Source organism: Schistocerca serialis, chromosome 10, assembly GCF_023864345.2.
Source record: "Schistocerca serialis cubense isolate TAMUIC-IGC-003099 chromosome 10, iqSchSeri2.2, whole genome shotgun sequence".
In the NCBI taxonomy this organism is placed as follows: domain Eukaryota; kingdom Metazoa; phylum Arthropoda; class Insecta; order Orthoptera; family Acrididae; genus Schistocerca; species Schistocerca serialis.
The window spans coordinates 209,951,803-209,975,590 of NC_064647.1; the positions used below are offsets into that span (position 1 = coordinate 209,951,803).

Below are 23,788 nucleotides of genomic sequence, written 5' to 3' on the forward strand. Positions count from 1 at the left end.
TCAGGAACTGCACACCACCACATCGTATCCTGCCTACGCCCAAATACTGAACTTTCTTCCACCACCAGGATGCGAACCGGGCACTTCCGCCGTCGGGTGCCACTGCACGGCTTTCCGTTGGCGACGGCTGCTGCATAGGTGGTTGCCGTATTCGTTAACGCACTGGATTCAAATTCAGGAGTGCGCGGTTCGTCTTGGCTTTGCCACTGCGTCCCAAAATTACTTGATCGGAAAGGCGGTATTGTTTCTTTTAAGACTTCCCGAACCTTTGTTACCCAATTCCAGTTAACTATCGTCGCTGACGCTACGCGAAACCTAAAGCTTACTTCCTTCTTACGCAACGTCTCTATCCGTCTCTTTTGAAGGTTGCCGCATCCCGTCAGAAACACCAAGGCCAGTAAGTACGAATTCCGTCCGCCGTGCTGCAGAGACTAGCGGTAGAACGCTACTACTGCAGGAGAGTCAGGTGGCAGGAAATCTTGTACGCACTCTTAATGTTATGGCTACACCATCTCCAGACAGCTTGTAGGTAGCCACGGAGTCGGTAAAGACGCTATGAAGCATCATTTGTCCTAATTTGTGATTTACACTACTGGCCATTAAAATTGCTACACCTTGAAGATGACGTGCTACAGACGCGAAATTTAACCGACAGGAAGAAGATGCTGTGATATCCAAATGATTAGCTTTTCAGAGCGGTGGCGACACCTACAACGTGCTGACATGAGGAAAATTTCCAACCGATTTCTCATACACAAACAGCAGTTGACCGGCGTTGCCTGGAGAAACGTTGTTGTGATGCCTCGTGTAAGGAGGAGAAATGCGTACCATCACCTTTCCGACTTTGATAAAGGTCGGATTGTAGCCTATCGCGATTGCGGTTTATCGTATCGCGACAATGCTACTCGCGTTGGTCGAGATCCAATGACTGTTAGCAGAATATGGAATCGGCGGGTTCAGGAGGGTAATACGTAACGCCATCCCATCCCAACGGCCTCGTATCACCAGCAGTCGAGATGACAGGCATCTTATGCGCATGGCTGTAACGGATCGTGCAGCCACGTCTCGATCCCTGAGTCAACAGATGGGGACGTTTGCAAGACAGCCACCGTCTGCACGAACAGTTCGGCGACGTTTGCAGTAGCATGGACTATCAGGTCGGAGACCATGGCTGCGGTTACCCTTGACGCTGCATCACAGGCAGGAGCGCCTGCGGTGGTGTACTCAACGACGAACCTGGGTGCACGAATGGCAAAACGTCATTTTTTCGGATGAATCCAGGTTCTGTTTACAGCATTATGATGGTCGCATCCGTGTTTGGCGACATCGCGGTGAACGCACATTGGAAGCGTGTATTCGTCACCGCCATATTGGCGTATCACCCGGCGTGATGGCATGGGGTGCCATTGGTTACACGTCTCGGTCACCTCTTGTTCGTATTGATGGCACTTTGAACAGTGGACGCTACATTTCAGATGTGTTACGACCCGTGGCTCTACCCTTCATTCGATCCCTGCCGATCCCTGCGAAACCCTACATTTCAGCAGGATTATGCACGACCGCATGCTGCAGGTCTTGTACGTGCTTTTCTGGATACAGAAAATGTTCGACTGCTTCCCTGGCCAGCACATTCTCCAGATCTCTCACCAATTGAAACCGTCTGGTCAATTGGTCAATGGTGGCCACGCAACTGGCTCGTCACAATACGCCAGTCACTACTCTTGATGAACTGTGGTATCATGTTGAAGCTGCATGGGCAGCTGTACCTGTACACGCCATCCAAGCTCTTTTTGACTCAATGCCCAGGCGTATCAAGGCCGTTTTTACGGCCAGAGGTGGTTGTTCTGGGTAATGATTTCTCATGATCTATGCACCCAAATTGCGTGAAAATATAATCACATGTCAGTTCTAGTATAATATGTTTGTCCAATGAATACCCATTTATCATGTGCATTTCTTCTTGGTGTAGCAACTTTAATGGACAGTAGTGTATATTTATGGTGTGCATTTAGTATTACATACTTCACTATTACACCGTTAGGCACAGTTAGAAACATGCATACTGCATCGTCAGACATAAGAGATGCGGCTATGAAACAACGGGACTATGGCTGTAAAGCATTTTATATCAAAAAGATACATATTTAGTTATTGTCGCCCTCAACAAACGCCCCTCCTCTGTCCCTACAACGCGATGAGAATTTTCCATTAATCGAAACAGTGCTGGCCAGCCAGCGTGGCCGAGCGGTTCTAGGCGCTTCAGTCTGGAACCGCGCTACCGCTATGGTCGCAGGTTAGAATCCTGCCTCGGGCATGGATGTGTGTGATGTCCTTAGGTTAATTAGGTTTAAGTAGTTCTAAGTTCTATGGGACTGATGACCTCAAATGTTAAGTCCCATAGCGCTCAGAGCCATTTGAACCTTTTTTTTGAAACAGTGCTGGATGTCTTCCTCTGTGATCTGTTTGATGACGCGTGCCGCTTTTTCTTTCACTGCTTCAGCGGACTAAAATCTTTTTCCCTGTAATGCAGATTCATTTGTTCTTCGAACGTTGTTTTTTTCCCTTATTTTCTTGCGGAGGTGAGCAAGAACCTGAAGATAGTCTGACCTTCAAGAACTCATTGAAGACACACGATTGGACGAACATGGAAAAAAAACAATCATCCGTGCTTTGTATCCTTGATTTGTTTGCTCGTTAGAGTTTTTTCGGTCTGGGTGATGGTGGGCCCTCATTGCATGGATTGGCGCTTAGTTTCATTTTCACGAGGTTTTTTCGAGAGGATTTTCAGCACCAGTTCCGCACATACTTTTCTCATGCTTCGTTTGCTGTGTAAAATTTGCCTTATGCCTTCTTTGTCAATTCCTACAGTTTTAGCAATCAATCCAGTCTCAACTAACGGTCAATCCAATCATATTACTTACTTCTTCGTTATTTTCATCCGTTTTTGACGTTGAAGGGCGTCCCAAGCATGAGTCATCCTGAACGTTTTCTCAGCCGTTTTGGAAACGCTTGAACCACTCAAAAACCGGCGTACGTGAAAATCAGTGTTCAACATACACTTCTTTTAGTAAAAGATAGTTCTCAGTAGCAGTTTTTGCAAGGTTCATGTGAAACTTCACGACAATTCGTTGCTTTATTATTACACTTACTTTCTCGGCAATACAAAATAACAGCTTTTACACCATCGAAGGCCAGACGCTCATTCGACTGAGAAGGTTTCACGATTCACAGCTATTGGTCTATTATTTTATTCATCTTCAGCAACTGTAGACGTATATAATGAAATAATAAGCAACCGGCTGCATATAAAAAATTTATGTACCGGTTTCGGGCATTTAGTGCCTTCTTCAGAAGGTTATGCCTATCGCATTATTTGCGCATGTCAGTAATAAAGTGCATACAGCAAAACGCCATGGTCCTAAAAATATATGCAGCAGGAATAAGTACTACACTACTGAACCCATTAATATAATAAGAGCTCTTAGATGCCTCCATGTAGTTCACAGTGACCACATAAGCTGTTGGTCCTTTATCTTTGGCGCGTGCGTTCTTACTCTGACACATCAGTCCCAGTTATGTCATAGCCATACATTGTACACAAGACTCGTCATTTTACGTGTAAGATCGTCTAAAGATCGTCGATTACTGTTGACGGTTAACACTTTCAAAGAACTCTGTTCATTAACGAAAATCGAGTACCAAATGCCTGCCAAAGATTGTAACATCCTGTTTCGTATACATCGACGCCAACCGCTATACAGCAGCCGAATTCCTATGTTATAGCAATTCCTAAGAACGTTCTGACACCTATGTTACAATGCTTTCCATCTACTGACACTTGACGGAGTATTATAATATTAACTGGTGTATTGTGCATACGTCACGCTTGGTAACTAACTAAATGGTTCGCAGGCGGTAGCAAAGTACTTTGGGATGACAAGCGCTCGTTAGAAAGAGTCAGAGACAGCTTGAATATACTGCACTGAGGAAAAAGATGGTTGCTATTAAATTTATAAGAAGTAAAAATACTTCGTACTGTCAAAGATGAACGAGTCAGTGTATTAAACGAAAAGACAGAAGTGTGCAATGGGCAGTTGTGGGCCCACTTTAGCGATGTTCTAAAGAGGCTGCCACACCTGATGTCCTTTAGTAGTAATAAGAGTTTTGATGATCCTAGTTTGTAATTTATAATGTACGAGTATGTACTGAGCACATCTTGGAACATGAGTCAAGAGCTGAACGCAGGGATCAGTTAGTTAGCAAGGATTACGTATGTAGGACGATAGGTCAGAAAATACACTCCTGGAAATTGAAATAAGAACACCGTGAATTCATTGTCCCAGGGAGGGGAAACTTTATTGACACATTCCTGGGGTCAGATACATCACATGATCACACTGACAGAACCACAGGCACATAGACACAGGCAACAGAGCATGCACAATGTCGGCACTAGTACAGTGTATATCCACCTTTCGCAGCAATGCAGGCTGCTATTCTCCCATGGAGACGATCGTAGAGATGCTGGATGTAGTCCTGTGGAACGGCTTGCCATGCCATTTCCACCTGGGGCCTCAGTTGGACCAGCGTTCGTGCTGGACGTGCAGACCGCGTGAGACGACGCTTCATCCAGTCCCAAACATGCTCAATGGGGGACAGATCCGGAGATCTTGCTGGCCAGGGTAGTTGACTTACACCTTCTAGAGCACGTTGGGTGGCACGGGATACATGCGGACGTGCATTGTCCTGTTGGAACAGCAAGTTCCCTTGCCGGTCTAGGAATGGTAGAACGATGGGTTCGATAGCGGTTTGGATGTACCGTGCACTATTCAGTGTCCCCTCGACGATCACCAGTGGTGTACGGCCAGTGTAGGAGATCGCTCCCCACACCATGATGCCGGGTGTTGGCCCTGTGTGCCTCGGTCGTATGCAGTCCTGATTGTGGCGCTCACCTGCACGGCGCCAAACACGCATACGACCATCATTGGCACCAAGGCAGAAGCGACTCTCATCGCTGAAGACGACACATCTCCATTCGTCCCTCCATTCACGCCTGTCGCGACACCACTGGAGGCGGGCTGCACGATGTTGGGGCGTGAGCGGAAGACGGCCTAACGGTGTGCGGGACCGTAGCCCAGCTTCATGGAGACGGTTGCGAATGGTCCTCGCCGATACCCCAGGAGCAACAGTGTCCCTAATTTGCTGGGAAGTGGCGGTGCGGTCCCCTACGGCACTGCGTAGGATCCTACGGTCTTGGCGTGCATCCGTGCGTCGCTGCGGTCCGGTCCCAGGTCGACGGGCACGTGCACCTCCCGCCGACCACTGGCGACAACATCGATGTACTGTGGAGACCTCACGCCCCACGTGTTGAGCAATTCGGCGGTATGTCCACCCGGCCTCCCGCATGCCCACTATACGCCTTTGCTCAAAGTCCGTCAACTGCACATACGGTTCACGTCGACGCTGTCGCGGCATGCTACCAGTGTTAAATACTGCGATGGAGCTCCATATGCCACGGCAAACTGGCTGACACTGACGGCGGCGGTGCACAAATGCTGCGCAGCTAGCGCCATTCGACGGCCAACACCGCGGTTCCTGGTGTGTCCGCTGTGCCGTGCGTGTGATCATTGCTTGTACAGCCCTCTGGCAGTGTCCGGAGCAAGTATGGTGGGTCTGACACACCGGTGTCAATGTGTTCTTTTTTCCATTTCCAGGAGTGTATTATAATACTCCCTCAAGTCTCAAGAGATGCAAAACATGGTAACATAGATGTAAGCTATTTTTCAGGTATTGCTACAACATGGATATAGAGATGTTAAAAGGTCGTTGAGTCGAAAACTGTATCATTGGTTGGCATTGATATATTCCTTGCATGTATAAGCAACAGGGTGTGCAATCTTTGGTAGGTTACTAGTTCCAAAGTACTTTGCTACCGCCTGCGAACCATTTACTATATCTTGTTATACCATGTTGGATGATACTAGTAAACAGACAATCTTCTAAGAAGCCAACTATCTTGTACAAAAGAGCTTGAAACGGCTGATAACTTGAGAAATGAGTTAATGTGTCAAATGTGTGTGTGTGTGTGTGTGTGTGTGTGTGTGTGTGTGTGAGAGAGAGAGAGAGAGAGAGAGAGAGAGAGAGAGAGAGAGAGAGAATTCCTGAGCGACCAAACTGCTGAGATCATCGGTACATAGACTTACACAGTACTTAAGCTAACTTAACGCTAAGGGCAAGACATACACTCATGCCCGAGGGAGGACACGAACCCCCGGCGAGAGGGGCCGCGCAGTCCATAACATGGCTCCTCAAACCGCGCGGAGTCAAATGTTTGACATTAAGCATGCAAGGCAGAAAATGTTCAGGAAATGTTTGAAATTATGCTTAAAATTTATTGCAAAAACACTAAGTGCTATCATTACGAAATACCGGATGAATATTGTTTGGATAATCTGATCTCCATTTTAAGCATAAGCTAGTTTTGGAGGTATCTCAATCTTTCTGCCGTCATATGTCCTGAACTGTGTGTCGTACAATGATGTAATTTTGCAGGTACATTCAGTGGTGTATGTGGACGCTGTCTGCAAAATGTGTTGCGAATAGAGTCTGTAGTAGGAGCCAAAGTCCTTGCAATTAGAGACGCGCTTCAATATACGGCAAATCAGTTCAACGATATCCTTATTGTCACGGATTCGAGATGTGCACTGGAAAATCTGGAAAAGCAGCAAAGGGGCTCCAGCACTAACCGTCATGTATTCGATGTTGTTAAGTTACTCTACCAGTGTGAAAGTCATCTGATATCAGTGGTCATGTGAACATTCTTACACCAGCAGATGAGGCTTTGGACGCCCACGCAGCGCAGACACCAGCCAGTATTGTCGTATTGCAAGCAGTGGCAGATCGTACAGCTACCATAGCACAGGTTTGTCAACGTGAACTGTACTGTTGTGAACCACTTATTAGCTGTGGGATTACTGGCACACACACCTCTAGCCTGTCCTCCACTCACGCCACAGCATCGACATGCTCGGTTCGACTGCTGCCATCAGAGGATCACTTGGAATGCCGCGCCGTGGTCTTCAGCGATGAAAGAACATTCTCCTGCCTGCAGGCGTGCCGTAATGTATCCCAGTACAGTATTCGCCATCTGTACGGTCGACTGGTTACCACAGTGAGCACCTGCGTTGCCACACATGGAGGCTACACCTCTTGCTAGTGTGGGTGTTTCAGCATGGGTCGATACCTGGTGCATGAGAACCGCTGGCGCTATTGATATGTGAATGAAATCCTTTCACGTACTCCATGTTCACTGTAGCAACACTAAATCTTGAATGAATTGGAAACTTCTAAATGGGCGTACTAATTTTTTTTAGACAGTGTAGAAATAAACAGCCAAAAGCGGTTATTTCTGAAAGTGGTTATTTTTCGGGTTTAACAGTAAAAAAAAAGTCAGAAAAAAATGGTTCAAATGGCTCTGAGCACTATGGGACTTAACTTTTAAGGTCATCAGTCCCCCCAGAACTTAGAACTACTTAAACCTAACTAACCTAACGACATCACACACATCCATGCCCGAGGCAGGATTCGAACCTGCGACCGTAGCGATCGCGCGGTTCCAGACTGTAGCGCCTAGAACCGCTCTGCCACCCCGGCCGGCTAAACTGAAGAAAAAAAAACCGGTGTAACCGAATGCCGGTTGTTTCAGCGATAACAGCCACCTCTACCTGACTGCCTTGATCCATGTATTTCAGGATGTCGTGGAGAAAGCAATCGGCCCACGGCGCCACTTTTTGTAAAGAAAATTGTCATGTCTCCGGAGGAAGAGCGGACTTCGTTTAAATAGCTGAAGGTTTGCTTTCACTGCTCTCCCCACTGTAACGTCAATCGGAATCGCCACTGTTCCGACCAGTGTACACTCTTGCTGCGGTTCCTCTTGTGTAGGGATGTGCAGGCCTTGAGAACACACAAGTTTTGGCGAACTGTTTGCTGCTCAACAAAACACCCGTCCGTCAGTCACAGAGCTATTTCGATGCCTGTGCGCTGGTAAAGTCCCGAGATTCAATGCTTACAACAGCTTCAAAACAGTTCTTCTATTTCAGTGTCGTTTTTTCGGCTGAATAAAGCTAGAATAGGCATGGAGATTGTCGTAAATTTCTGTACTTTGTTTAAATCATTATTTACATCTCATTCGTTCACTTTTTGAAATCACGGCTCATTATAGTGTTTTGATTGTATCAGCCACATGCCAGCTAACCGACAAATTGGAACAGCGGTTCCGAATAGCGAATAGTAGGCAGAGGTTTTCTAGCCCTGGTACCTACACTCCTGGAAATTGAAATAAGAACACCGTGAATTCATTGTCCCAGGAAGGGGAAACTTTATTGTCACATTCCTGGGGTCAGATACATCACATGATCACACTGACAGAACCACAGCCACATAGACACAGGCAACAGAGCATGCACAATGTCGGCACTAGTACAGTGTATATCCACCTTTCGCGGCAATGCAGGCTGCTATTCTCCCATGGAGACGATCGTAGAGATGCTGGATGTAGTCCTGTGGAACGGCTTGCCATGCCATTTCCACCTGGCGCCTCAGTTGGACCAGCGTTCGTGCTGGACGTGCAGACCGCGTGAGACGACGCTTCATCCAGTCCCAAACATGCTCAATGGGGGACAGATCCGGAGATCTTGCTGGCCAGGGTAGTTGACTTACACCTTCTAGAGCACGTTGGGTGGCACGGGATACATGCGGACGTGCATTGTCCTGTTGGAACAGCAAGTTCCCTTGCCGGTCTAGGAATGGTAGAACGATGGGTTCGATGACGGTTTGGATGTACCGTGCACTATTCAGTGTCCCCTCGACGATCACCAGTGGTGTACAGCCAGTGTAGGAGATCGCTCCCCACACCATGATGCCGGGTGTTGGCCCTGTGTGCCTCGGTCGTATGCAGTCCTGATTGTGGCGCTCACCTCCACGGCGCCAAACACGCATACGACCATCATTGGCACCAAGGCAGAAGCGACTCTCATCGCTGAAGACGACACGTCTCCATTCGTCCCTCCATTCACGCCTGTCGCGACACCACTGGAGGCGGACTGCACGATGTTGGGGCGTGAGCGGAAAACGGCCTAACGGTGTGCGGGACCGTAGCCCAGCTTCATGGAGACGGTTGCGAATGCTCCTCGCCGATACCCCAGGAGCAACAGTGTCCCTAATTTGCTGGGAAGTGGCGGTGCGGTCCCCTACGGCACTGCGTAGGATCCTACGGTCTTGGCGTGCATCCGTGCGTCGCTGCGGTCCGGTCCCAGGTCGACGGGCACGTGCACCTTCCGCCGACCACTGGCGACAACATCGATGTACTGTGGAGACCTCACGCCCCACGTGTTGAGCAATTTGGCGGTACGTCCACCCGGCCTCCCGCATGCCCACTATACGCCCTCGCTCAAAGTCCGTCAACTGCACATACGGTTCACATCCACGCTGTCGCGGCATGCTACCAGTGTTAAAGACTGCGATGGAGCTCCGTATGCCACGGCAAACTGGCTGACACTGACGGCGGCGGTGCACAAATGTTGCGTAGCTAGCGCCATTCGACGGCCAAGACCGCGGTTCCTGGTGTGTCCGCTGTGCCGTGCGTGTGATCATTGCTTGTACAGCCCTCGCGCAGTGTCCGGAGCAAGTATGGTGGGTCTGACACACCGGTGTCAATGTGTTCTTTTTTCCATTTCCAGGAGTGTATATTAAACTACTGGCGTTAAAATTGCTACACCAAGAATAAATGCAGATGATTAACGGGTATTCATTGGACAAATATATTATACTACAACTGACATGTGATTACATTTTCGCGCAATTTGGGTGCATAGATCCTGAGAAATCAGTGCCCAGAACAACCACCTCTGCCCGTAATAACGGCCTTGATACGCCTGGGCACTGAGTCAAACAGAGCTTGGATGGCGTGTACAGGTACAGCTGCCCATGCAGCTTTAACACGATTCCACAATTCATCAAGAGTAGTGACTGGCGTATTGTGACGAGCCAGTTGCTCGGCCACCATTGACCAGACGTTTTCAATTGGTGGGAGATCTGGAGAATGTGCTGGCCAGGGCAGCAGTCGCACATTTTCTGTATCCAGAAAGGCCCATACACGACCCGCAACATGCGGTCGTGCATTATCCTGCTGAAATGTAGGATTCCGCAGGGATCGAATGAAGGGTAGAGCCACGGGTCGGAACACATCTGAAATGTGACGTCCACTGTTTAAAGTGCCGTCAATGCGAACAACAGGTGACCGAGACGTGTAACCAATGGCACCACATACCATCACGCAGGTATGGCGATGACGAATACACGCTTCGAATGTGCGTTCACCGCGATGTCGCCAAACACGGATGCGACCATCATGATGCTGTAAACAGAACCTGGATTCATCCGAAAAAATGACGTTTTGCCATTCGTGGACCCAGGTTCGTCGTTGAGTACACCATTGCAGGCACTCCTGTCTGTGATGCAGCATCAAGGATAACCGCAGCCAGGGTCTCCGAGCTGATAGTCCATTCTGCTGCAAGCGTCGTCGATCTGTTGGTGCAGATGGTTGTTGTCTTGCAGACGTCCCCATCTGTTTACTCAGGGATCGAGACGTGACTGCACGATCCGTTACAGCCAAGCGGATAAGATGCCTGTCATCTCGACTGCTAGTGATACGAGGCCGTCGGGACCCAGCAAGGCGTTCCGTGTTACACTCCTGAACCCACCGATTCCATATTCTGCTAACATTCATTGGTCCTCGACCAACACGTGCAGCAGTGTCGCGATACGATAAACAGCAATCGCGATATGCTACAATCCGACCTTTATCAAAGTCGGAAACGTGATGGTACGCATTTCTCCTCTTTACACGAGGCATCACAACAACGTTTCACTAGGCAACGCCGGTCACCTGCTGTTTGTGTATGAGAAATCGGTTGGAAACTTTCCTCATGCCAGCACGTTGTAGATGTCGCCACCGGCGCCAATCTTGTGTGAATGTTCTGAAAAGCTATTCATTTGCATGTGACAGCATCTTCTTCCTGTCGGTTCAATTTCGCGTCTGTAGCACGTCATCTTCGTGGTGTAGCATTTTTAATGGCCAGTAGTGTACAATGCATACACATTATAAAAACGTGAGGGGAGGGGGGGGGGGGAGGGGAGGGGCTTTCACACGTCCAAAGGCTTTTTGCACAAAAAAAGAAAAAATGCAGTCCAGCTATATATGGTTACAAGTCTTTAAAAATGAATGGGAATGGTACGAGAGAGGGCTGAGCATACTCGACATGCGTTATGCAGTCGCATAAGCCAGTTGAGGAGCTACTTGACTGGGAAGTAGCGACACCGGTCATCAAAACTGATAAGAGCCAGGAGAGCGGTGTGCTGACCCCATGCCTCTCCGTATCAGCCTAAGTGCTGAGGATGACACGGCGAACGGTCGGTGCCGTTGGACCTTGTAACATCATAGATTAAGGGTCGACCTGCGATAGCAATCGCAGAACTTGCGTACGGGCCGCGAGGTGCCGCCACGAGCGCAACCGTATGTAAGTGCCGACGGAGTTCGGCCAGCTCTCATTTTGTTGGCATCTCATTTTTGCATATTGTCTTATCTGCTTAGTTGCTTAGCTCTTATTCGTTTATGGCTCATGTTACTGTGCCTCTTTCAGCCATTCTGATTGTTTTGATTTACTCCCAATTGAGAAGTGCTCATTTTGGCATTTCGCTTTTGCATATTTCTCATTTTCCTAAAAATATGCTCCTTAGCTTTTTACAGTTGAACTGATTAACATAGTCGCATGTACTGTTTGTTCATTTTAGCCTGTTCATATTTTGATGTCCTTTAATTACTGTAATAATCATCGGAAGCATTTCTTCCCTTAAACTTGTGTAAAGTATTCTCGATGTAGGATTTGTTCTATATATATATATATATATATATATATATATATATATATATATATATATATATACAGGGTTATTACAAATGATTGAAGCGATTTCACAGCTCTACAATAACTTTATTATTTGAGATATTTTCACAATGCTTTGCACACACATACAAAAACTCAAAGTTTTTTTAGGCATTCAAAAATGTTCGATATGTGCCCCTTTAGTGATTCGGCAGACATCAAGCCGATAATCAAGTTCCTCCCACACTCGGCGCAGCATGTCCAAGTCAATGAGTTCGAAAGCATCGTTGATGCGAGCTCGCAGTTCTGGCACATTTCTTGGTAGAGGAGGTTTAAACACTGAATCTTTCACATAACCCCACAGAAAGAAATCGCATGGGGTTAAGTCGGGAGAGCGTGAAGGCCATGACATGAATTGCTGATCATGATCTCCACCACGACCGATCCATCGGTTTTCCAATCTCCTGTTTAAGAAATGCCGAACATCATGATGGAAGTGCGGTGGAGCACCATCCTGTTGAAAGATGAAGTCGGCGCTGTCGGTATCCATTTGTGGCATGAGCCAATTTTTTAGCATGTCCAGATACACGTGTCCTGTAACGTTTTTTTCGCAGAACAAAAGGGGCCGTAAACTTTAAACCGTGAGTTTGCACAAAACAAGTAAACTTTTGGTGAATTGCGAATTTGCTGCACGAATGCGTGAGGATTCTCTACCGCCCAGATTCGCACATTGTGTCTGTTCACTTCACCATTAAGAAATAATGTTGCTTCATCAGTGAAAACAAGTTTCGCACTGAACGCATCCTCTTCCATGAGCTGTTGCAAGCGAGCCGAAAATTCAAAGCGTTTGACTTTGTCATCGGGTTTCAGGGCTTGTAGCAATTGTAAACGGTAAGGCTTCTGCTTTAGCCTTTTCCGTAAGATTTTCCAAACTGTCGGCTGTGGTACGTTTAGCTCCCTGCTTGCTTTATCCGTCGACTACCGCGGGCTACGCGTGAAACTTGCCCGCACGCGTTCAACCGTTTCTTCGCTCACTGCAGGCCGACCCGTGGATTTCCCCTTACAGAGGCATCCAGCAGCTTTAAACTGCGCATACCATCGCCGAATGGAGTTAGCAGTTGGTGGATCTTTGTTGAACTTCGTCCTGAAGTGTCGTTGCACTGTTATGACTGACTGATGTGAGTGCATTTCAAGCACGACATACGCTTTCTCGGCTCCTGTCGCCATTTTGTCTCACTGCGCTCTCGAGCGCTCTGGCGGCAGAAACCTGAAGTGCGGCTTCAGCCGAACAAAACTTTATGAGCTTTTCTACGTATCTGTAGTGTATCGTGACCATATGTCAATGAATGGAGCTACAGTGAATTTATGAAATCGCTTCAATCATTTGTAATAGCCCTGTATATATATATATATATATATATATATGTCACAACCTTCAAAGCCTGTTCCTATGGTGTTTGTATAATCGACTGTTGCTGCAAATTTATAAGGGGCGTTCAAAAATAAACAGGCTGGAGGCATAATTACAAAAACCAGTACCTGTATGTTAGAAGTATTGACCCTGGCTGTTGGGCCACTTGTCCCACTGTGACACAAGGCGGTAGGTGGCTGTCTCATAAAATTCTCGGGGCTGCGATGTTAACCAGTTCCCAACGTACAGCTGGGTGTCGTCGTCCGAGGTGAATCGCTTGTCGCTCAGAGCCTTTTTAATGGGGCCAAAAATGGCCCCCTTCTGATTCACTGCCTGCAGCAGGGTACAACAGCGTTACTCGCTAACCTTGACCACCCTTCGCCAAGTGATCAAATCAAAACGACCAGGCAATCTCACCCGTGGGGTCATTCTGCTCCACGACAGTGCAAAGCCTCATACGGCCAACGCAGTGGAGGCAGTCCTGCAGAAAGTCAAATGGGAGGTTCTCGGTCACCCTCCATACAGTCTAGACCTCTCCCACTGTGAATACGCCATTTTTGGTCCCCTTAAAAAGGCTCTGAGCGACAAACGACTCACCTCGGACGACAATGTCCACCCGTACGTGCGGAACTGGTTAACATCGCAGCCCCAGGAATTTTATGAGACAGCCATTCACCGCCTTGCGTCACAGCGGGACAAGTGTCTCAACAGCCAGGGTCAATACTTCTATCGTACAGGTACTGGTTCCTGTAATTATGGTTCAAATGGCTCTGAGCACTATCGGACTTAACATCTGAGGTCATCAGTCCCCTAGAAAGTAAAACTACTTAAACCTAACTAACCGAAGGACACCACACACATCCATGCCCGAGGCAGGATTCGAACCTGCGACCGTAGCAGTCGCGCGGTTCCAGACTGACGCGCCCAGAACCGCTCGGCCACTCTGGACGGCTCCTGTAACTATGCCTCCGGCTCGTTTCTTTTTGAACGCCCCGTATACTATAAAATGACATTACAATACCATGTAGAAAGAATCTAAGACGAGCAAGGTGGCACAGTGGTTAGCACACTGGATTCGGAAGGACGGTGGTTCAAACCCGCGTCCGGCCATCCTGATTCCGATTTTCCTTGTTTGCCCTAACTTGCTTCAGGCAAATGCCGGCATGGTTCCTTTGAAAGGACTCCTGCGCCTTTCTTCCCTAATCCGATGGGACTGATGACATTGTTTGGTCCCTCCCCCAAATCAGTCAATCAACCAAAGAATCTAAAGATTTAGTTGGTAATGAAAGAGCCAAAAATTGCAACGATCAATAGATGGTATTCATTGATCTCTACATCACGAAGCACTTTGTGCTAAATATGCAGGCATGAAGCGTGTGGAGAAACTGGTGGTACGAATAGTACAATTTCTGAAGTCGCACGCATTTTTCCGCTGTCAGCTGCTACTGTTTTTCGATGGAACTGAACGAAGCGTACAGAGACAAATGGTTCAAATGGCTCTGAGCACTATAGGACTTAACATCTGAGGTCATCAGTCCCCTAGAACTTAGCACTACTTAAACCTAACTAACCTAAGGACACCACACACATCCATGCCCGAGGCAGGATTCGAACCTGCGACCGTAGTGGTCGCGCGGTTCCAGACTGAAGCGCCTAGAACCGCTCGGCCACACTGGCCGACTGTACTGAGACATTATGCATTACTGCAAAGTACGTTGCCCAAGTCAAACAGCACTCCTCTAACGATTTTTCGAATTAAAACTCGCTATTATTGAATAAATGAAGGAAAAGGAAGTGCAGGAACGAAAATTAGAACAACTGGAATTGATTGCAGACATCATATTGGAAGTAGACTTGACTACATACTGCCCACGATGGGACGGACATAGCAAGGAGAGAAACAACTTGTTTCTGATTTGTTGGAGGTGGATTTAAAGAGAAAACTGCGCTGTAGAAGGGACACACTGTGACAAACACAGCCCATTTCCCTGAGCTCATCTGAATTACGGAAAACCTGGGGTCTGAATAATTCATTGTGGTCTTGAAAGAATTACAGACTTAGTTTCCCACATGTTGTCAGGACACTGCTAATCTTGCACCTGTTTTCGAGACGGCTTGTCGCTTTAGTTGCAAGCGCCCCTCTGCATGTGCGCATGTGACTGACTGATCTGCAAGGTAGGTCCCATTTCAAAGACAAATCACAAACGTTAACGGCGTGCAAATTGTCTACACTGCTCTCCTTAGGTGTAATTTACACGTGTCCATGATGAGGCTGCAGAAAGTGCTACAGTATTTCGAACAACATATGTGTATGAAAGGCGTTTTTTTTCCATTGTAACGTCCCCTTAGAAAAATGATGAATGACGGTGCTAGTAAACTTCTACGTTTTTTGATTTTCAAACAGCTGAGCAAAACTCAACGTACTCAAACAGTTTTCTCTTTACTTATTCTGATCATCACGAAACTGACACACTATTTTTAGCGCAACGCTGTCTGACTTTCAAAAATCCCTACAAAAGAATGGCCCTGACTAACAATAACCTACCGGCCGGTGTGGACGTGCGGTTCTAGGCGCTACAGTCTGGAACCGCGTGACCGCTACGATCGCAGGTTCGAATCCTGCCTCGGGCATGGATGTGTGTGATGTCATTAGGTTAGTTAGGTTTCAGTAGTTCTAAGTTCTAGGGGACTGATGACCACAGATGTTAAGTCCCATAGTGCTCAGAGTCAACTATAACCTTATCTTTCATGAATCACTTACCTCACAAAAATCTTCGTTACTCGAACTACTGCAATACAGCGAGCGCCAATACTGCCAGCTAAATACAAGATTCTAACTACTGAAGGCACTAAATACTGATAGGTATAGTTAGCAAATTAAAGATTTTGATAGAGAACAAACAATGTATTTACCTTAATAGCGTTCAAAAGTCATAATATATATTTAATTTTGTGACATCGAATTAAACAAATTTTCTTTTTCTGGCGGACACACGTCCAGATCGTCCGCTCGAAACTCTGGCATCTCTCCCCACATCCACCACTGCTGGCGGCTCACCTCCAACTGCACAACGCTACGCGCTGTTCACATCCAACTGCCCAACACTACACAAGCGAATATTCCAACAATGCCAACCACCCACAGCCGGCCTCGGTGGTCTAGCGGTTCTGGCGCTGCAGTCCGGAACTGCGGGACTGCTACGGTCGCAGGTTCGAATCCTGCCTCGGGCACGGGAGTGTGTGATGTCCTTAGGTTAGTTAGGTTTAAGTAGTTCTAAGTTCTAGGGGACTTATGACCTAAGATGTTGAGTCCCATAGTGCTCAGAGCCATTTGAACAAACCACCCACAGACTGCACACAGCACAGTCAGTGATTTTCATACAGAGCGCTACGTGGCGTTACCAACATAAAAACATAAACAGCCTACTTACACCATTATTAAACTAATTAATCCATCATTACATTGCAACCTGAGTGCGAAAATCTCTGAAATTGTCTGCTTCTATCTGTATGCTGACAGTTCGTACCAGATAAAAATTGTGTGTCTTCAGCGTGCAGTAATTATTATACCGGGTAATGAATAAGTCAGTATAAATTTGAAAACTGAATAAATCACGGAATAATGTAGACAGAGAGGCAGAAATTGACACACATGCTTGGAATGACATGGGGTTTTACTAGAACCAAAAAAATACAAAAGTTCAAAAAATGTCCGACAGATGGCTGTTCATCTGGTCAGAATAGCAATAATTAGCATAACAAAGTAAGACAAACCAAAGATGATGTTCTTTACAGGAAATGCTCAATATCTCCACCATCATTCCTCAACAATAGCTGTAGTCGAGGAATAATGTTGTGAACAGTACTGTAAAGCATGTCCGGAGTTATGGTGAGGCACTGGCGTCGGATGTTGTCTTTCAGCATCCCTACACATGTCGGTCGATCACGATACACTTGCGACTTCAGGTAACCCCAAAACCAATAATCGCACGGACTGAGGTCTGGGGACCTGGGAGGCCAAGCATGACGAAAGTGGCGGCTGAGCACACGATCGTCACCAAACGACGCGCGCAAGAGATCTTTCACGCGTCTAGCAATATGGGGTGGAGCGCCATCCTGCATAAACATCGTACGTTCCAGCAGGTGTTTATCAGCGAGGCGGGGGTGACGCGATTCTGTAACATATCGGCGTACCTCTCACCCATCACGGTAGCAGTTTTGCTGTCCAGCGCCATCTGTCGGACATTTTGTGAACTTTGTTTTTTTTCCCCCTGACAAAACCCCATATCATTCCATGCATGTGTGTCAATTTTTACCTCTCTATCTACATTATTTCGTGGTTTATTAAGTTTTCAAATTTATACTGACTTTCTGATCACCCTGTATAATACTGAAAATTTTATTTGTTTGTGACATTTCTTGTTGAGAAATATGAAAGTCTTAGGCAGTGGACTGCACTACCGTTTAAATATGCCACGTCCACTGTTTCCCCCTCCTCACGTTCAGACAACTTGGCGCGGTGGTGGGGGAAATGTGCCGACCAGGTTGACAACTATGGCACTCGTGCGGGCCGAATTCTTGTCCACCCCTGTGCTAACCGTTATGCCACCATGCCACAGTGGCTTCACACAACTGCACGGACCCCGTCCTCATTCCAAATTCCCAATCATCCCTCAGCCCATTTGGTATTCCCTTAAACTCGAACAGCATTTCAGAGGCTCTCCATCTGTATTGCAATAGCACCTCGGCATCAAACATGTTATGTGAGCCTCACTGCCCCCTTTTTTTTTTAACTCACTTGCGCCTGATTTTATTCAGAGAAGCTCAGTAATGTATTTAAATACCGTAAATGTACATGTGATTCAAAGTGTACTTGAAGTGAAATGGTTCATATGGTTCTGAGCACTATGGGACTTAACATCTATGGTCATCAGTCCCCTAGAACTTAGAACTACTTAAACCTAACTAACCTAAGGACATCACACAACACCCAGTCATCACGAGGCAGAGAAAATCCCTGACCCCGCCGGGAATCGAACCCGGGAAACCGGGCGCGGGAAGCGAGAACGCTACCGCACGACCACGAGATGCGTACTGTACTTGAAGTGAAGTGAAGCGCAGCTGGACAGCAAGAAATTGTTTAGCGCGCTATCCCCGCAACGATAGTAGTTGTGAATCTTTGAGTATGGACTCTAAAGAAAAAAAAAGACAATTGATTTATTAAAAAAAGGACTGTTAATCTGTATCTTGTGGAAAGAGGGCGTGTTGCTAGGCCGTCGTTCAGAACGTATTGTTACATTTAATGAAAATTGGTATTTTAGTCATAAAACCGAGTAAAGTATGTGTAAGAGTTGCCAAACATTTATGCATACAAATTTTCTGGCAGTGAAGAATAGAAATATCTTGTTTTTGGAAAAGGAGGTGATCTTCATTGTCGTCGCCGTCTAACAATCGACAGAATTGTAAGTGTACAAAAATACAGGAAAAGAAACGCATTCGCTATAGTTTTCATTCTGTACGTAACAACCTCTCGTAATTTCTTAATTACAGTAACTGGATTATGTCCTTGTACAATAGTATGGTGCTGAACTCCACTGACCAATTTTGATGTAGCAGGACGTGTAGTTTGAAGGAAGTTTGTGTGCCAATCAATCAACTTTTCTCACGAAAAGCTGATTGCTGTTTGATCTTATTTACTTATAACAGTGGTCCCTTAGGTATGATAAGCTACGAAAACTTGGGCTCAAAGCTATCCACACTACTGCCAAGCAACCAACAAGTCGTACTTCAAATCTTAAAGAACATCAACTTTCACCAAATTATAATACGTCACTAACTGGTGCAGAAGCTGATCATTTAAGGAGGCAGCAACCAAAATTCAGGTACCAATTACAACTTAAAGTCTCAATCAAAATCAATCTCTCTCTCTCTCTCTCTCTCCAAACACATACATTAATATTCATATTATTAAGATAAAAGTCATTTTATAAAACGACACTTGTGATCCTGCCTGAAACCCAGGCATAGGTGCTTTAGTGAAATGAAAATATATGCTTCCAGAGACCTTTTAATGTTTCACACACCTGTGATGTATATGCAGACTGAAGCGATGTATGAAAATTTGTACTAAGGCCGGGGTTCGATCCTGGATCTCTTATTCACTTGGTAGATGCGCTAACCAGTATGCCACCATGGCACGGTCACTTTGCACAGGTGCACGGACATCCTTAGCATGACTCTCACCTTGAATCCCACTCGTGGTACAAATTTTCATTCATTGCTTCAGTCTGCATACACAGGGTGGTCCATTGATCGTGACTGGGGCAAATATCTCACGAAATAAGCGTCAAACGAAAAAACTACAAAGAACGAAACTTGTCTAGCTTGAAGGGGGAAACCAGATGGCGCTATGGTTGGCCCGCTAGATGGCGCTGTCCTAGATCAAGCGGATATCAACTGCGTTTTTTTTAGAATAGGAACCCCCATTTTATATTACATACTCGTCTAGTACTTAAAGAAATATGAATGTTTTAGTTGGACCACTTTTTTCGCTTTGTGATATATGATGACTCACAATTTTAGACGAACAGTTGGTAACAGGTAGGTTTTTTAAATTAAAATACGGAACGTAGGTACGTTTGAACGTTTTATTTCGGTTGTTCCAATGTGATACATGTACCTTTGTGAACTTGTCATTTCTGAGAACGCATTCCGTTACAGCGTGATTACCTGTAAATACCACATTAATGCAATAAATGCTCAAAATGATGTCCGTCAACCTCAATGCATTTGGCAATACGTGTAACGACATTCCTCTCAACAGCGAGTAGTTCGCCTTCCGTAATCTTCGCACATGCATTGACAATGCGCTGACGCATGTTGTCAGGCGTTGTCGGTGGATCACGATAGCAAATATCCTTCAACTTTCCCCACAGAAGAAATCCGGGGACATCAGATCCGGTGAACGTGCGGGCCACGGTATGGTGCTTCGACGGCCAACCCACCTGTCATAAAATATGCTATTCAATACCGCTTCAACCGCACGCGAGCTATGTGCCGGACATCCATCATGTTGAAAGTACATCGCCATTCTGTCATGCAGTGAAACATCTTGTAGTAACAGCGGTAGAATATTATGTAGGAAATCTGCATACTTTGCACGATTTAGATTGCCATCGACAAAATGGGGGCCAATTATCCTTCCTCCTATGATGCCGCACCATATATTAACCTGCCAAGGTCGCTGATGTTCCACTTGTCGCAGCCATCGTGGATTTTCCGTTGCCCAATAGTGCATATTATGCCGGTTTACGTTACGGCTGTTGGTGAATGACGCTTCGTCGCTAAATAGAACGCGTTCAAAAAATCTGTCATCGACCCGTAATTTCTCTTGTGCCCAGTGGCAGGACTGTACACCACGTTCAAAGTCATCGCCATGCAATTCTTGGTGGATAGAAATATGGTACGGGTGCAATCGATGTTGATGTAGCATTCTCAACACCGACGTTTTTGAGATTCCCGATTCTCGCGCAATTTGTCTGCTACTGAAGTGCGGATTAGCCGCAACAGCAGCTAAAACACCTACTTGGGCACCATCATTTGTTGCAGGTCGTGGTTGACGTGTCACATCTGGCTGAACACTTCCTGTTTCCTTAAATAACGTAGCTATCCGGCGAACGGTCCGGACACTTGGATGATGACGTCCAAGATACCGAGCAGCATACATAGCACACGCCCGCTGGGCATTTTGATCGCAATAGCTATACATCTACACGATATCGACCTTTTCCGCAATCGGTAATTGGTCGATTTTAACACGGGTAATGAATTACGAAGCAAATACCGTCCGCAGTGGCGGAATGTTACGTGATACCACGTATTTATAGGTTTGTGACTATTACAGCGCCATCTATCACAAAGCGAAAAAAGAGGTCCAACTAAATATCAATATTTCTTTACGTGTTACACGAATATGTAATAAAAAAGGGGGTTCCTATTAAAAGAGAACGCAGTTGATATCCGTTTGACCTATGTCAGCGCCATCTAGCGGGCCAACAATAGCGCCATCTGGTTTCCCCCTTCAAGCTAGACGAGTTTCGTTCTTTGTAGTTTTTTCGTTTGACGCTTATTTCGTGAGATATTTGGCCCGGTCACGATCAGTGGACCACCCTGTATACATTATAGAAGTATGAGACTTGACAAAGTCTCTGGAACCATATAGTTACATTTAATAAAATTAGGCCTGGGTTTCAGGCAGGATCTTCAATTTGTTCGACGCTGAAGTGCTATTCCAATACATCTGGAGAGCCTCTGGAATGTGTTCAAGTTTAGGGGGAGTACAAAATGGGCTTAGCCGTGAATGGAAATTTGGATTGAGGAGGGACTCGTGCTAGGGTAGGCAGTGCAGTTGGGCGAAGCCACTGTGCCTCAGTGGCAGTGGTTGGCCCAGCTGCCTAGTGAGCACAAGACCCAGGTTCGAATCCCAGCCTAGGTACAAATTTTCATTCATCGCTTCAGTATACAGGGTGTTACAAAAAGGTACGGTCAAACTTTCAGGAAACATTCCTCACACACAAAGAAAAAAATATATATTATGTGGACATGTGTCCGAAAACGCTTACTTTCCATGTTAGAGCTCATTTTATTACTTCTCTTCAAATCACATTAATCATGGAATGGAAACATACAGCAACAGAACGTACCAGCGTGACTTCAAACGTTTTGTTACAGGAAGTGTTCAAAATGTCCTCCGTTAGCGAGGATATATGCATCCACCCTCCGTCGCATGGAATCCCTGATGCGCTGATACAGCCCTGGAGAATGGCGTATTGTATCACAGCCATCCACAATACGAGCACGAAGAGTCTCTACATTTGTTACCGGGCTTGCGTAGACAAGAGCTTTCAAATGCCCCCATAAATGAAAGTCAAGAGGGTTGAGGTCAGGAGAGTGTGGAGGCCATGGAATTGGTCCACCTCTACCAATCCATCGGTCACCGAATCCGTTGTTGAGGAGCGTGCGACACTTCGACTGAAATGTGCAGGAGCTCCATCGTGCATGAACCACATGTTGTGTCGTACTTGTAAAGGCACATGTTCTAGCAGCACAGGTACAGTATCCCGTATGAAATCATGGCAGTGAATCGAGGAAGTACAGTACATACTGACGAAACTAAAATGAGCTCTAACATGGAAATTAAGCTTTTCCGGACACATGTCCACATAACATCTTTTCTTTGTTTGTGTGTGAGGAATGTTTCCTGAAAGTTTGGCCGTACCTTTTCTGTAACACCCTGTATATACCGGGTGGTCCATTGATAGTGACCGGGCCAAATGTCTCACGAAATAAGCATCAAACGAAAAAACTACAAAGAACGAAACTCGTCTAGCTTGAAGGGGGAAACCATTGGCGCTGCCATAAGTCAAAAGGATATCAACTGCATTTTTTTAAAAAATAGGAACCCCCATTTTTACTACCCGCTTCAAGCTAGACAAGTTTCGTTCTTTGTAATTTTTTCATTTGACGCTTATTTCTTGAGATATTTGGCCCAGTCACTATCAATGGACAACTATACACACATTTTGAACGTGCCATAGCAATAACGTATTTCCGATGAGCTTGATGGACATGGTTACCACAATGTAGCAGTGCCCTCTGTTGGTGCCCCCACGTGACGTACCGGTGTTTCGTTCGCAGATAACGGCAAGATGAAGAAGCCACTGGAGCTGGCTGTTGCGGCGGCAGCGCTGAAGGGCAAAGAGCAGAAGATTCTGGAGGCTGCGCAGCAGCAGCAGATGGTCCAGCAGCAGCCGCCACAGCTGCCAGAGGAAGAGGACGACGAGGACGACGACGAGGAGGAGGAGGACGAGCTGCCCGAGGACGAACTCGGCGAGGACGACGAGGACGAAGATGCGGTCAGTGCTCGAGCTTTCGACTCTTAAGACCTTCCTCCTCATCACCGTACTCTTTATTTCATACTACTCTCTCTTCCTTCTCCGTGTCCCTTCTTTACTCTTATGATTTGTCCTCATCTCCATCCTCCTCATTTCATAATACTATGTCGTCCTCGTACTTCCCGTAACTTCTTCACTGTTCTTAGAACTTTTCACCTCATCCGAACACTCGTGATGTGATCTGTTGTTGTTGTGGTCTTCAGTCCTGAGACTGGTTTGATGCAGCTCTCCATGCTACCCTATCCTGTGCAAGCTTCTTCATCTTCCGGTACCTATTGCAGCCTACATCCTTCTGAATCTGCTTAGTGTATTCATCTCTTGGTCTTCCTCTACGGTTTTTACCCTCCACGCTGCCCTCCAATGCTAAATTTGTGATCCCTTGATGCCTCAGAACATGTCCTAGCAACCGGTCGCTTCTTCTTGTCAAGTTGTGCAACAAACTCCTCTTCTCCCCAATTCTATTCAATACCTCCTCATTAGTT

The 23,788-nt window shown here is 46.4% G+C and overlaps 1 protein-coding gene across 1 annotated transcript in view; it reads left to right on the forward strand.

Moving 5' to 3' along the window:
* The window catches only part of LOC126424700 (amyloid-beta-like protein), a 132,391-nt gene that overhangs the window by 49,613 nt on the left and 58,990 nt on the right, over positions 1-23,788 (forward strand). Inside the window, exon 3 of the mRNA XM_050087425.1 lies at positions 23,050-23,267. Within this exon, the coding sequence (XP_049943382.1) occupies positions 23,050-23,267 (218 nt within the window). The remainder of the gene's footprint in view (positions 1-23,049; positions 23,268-23,788) is intronic.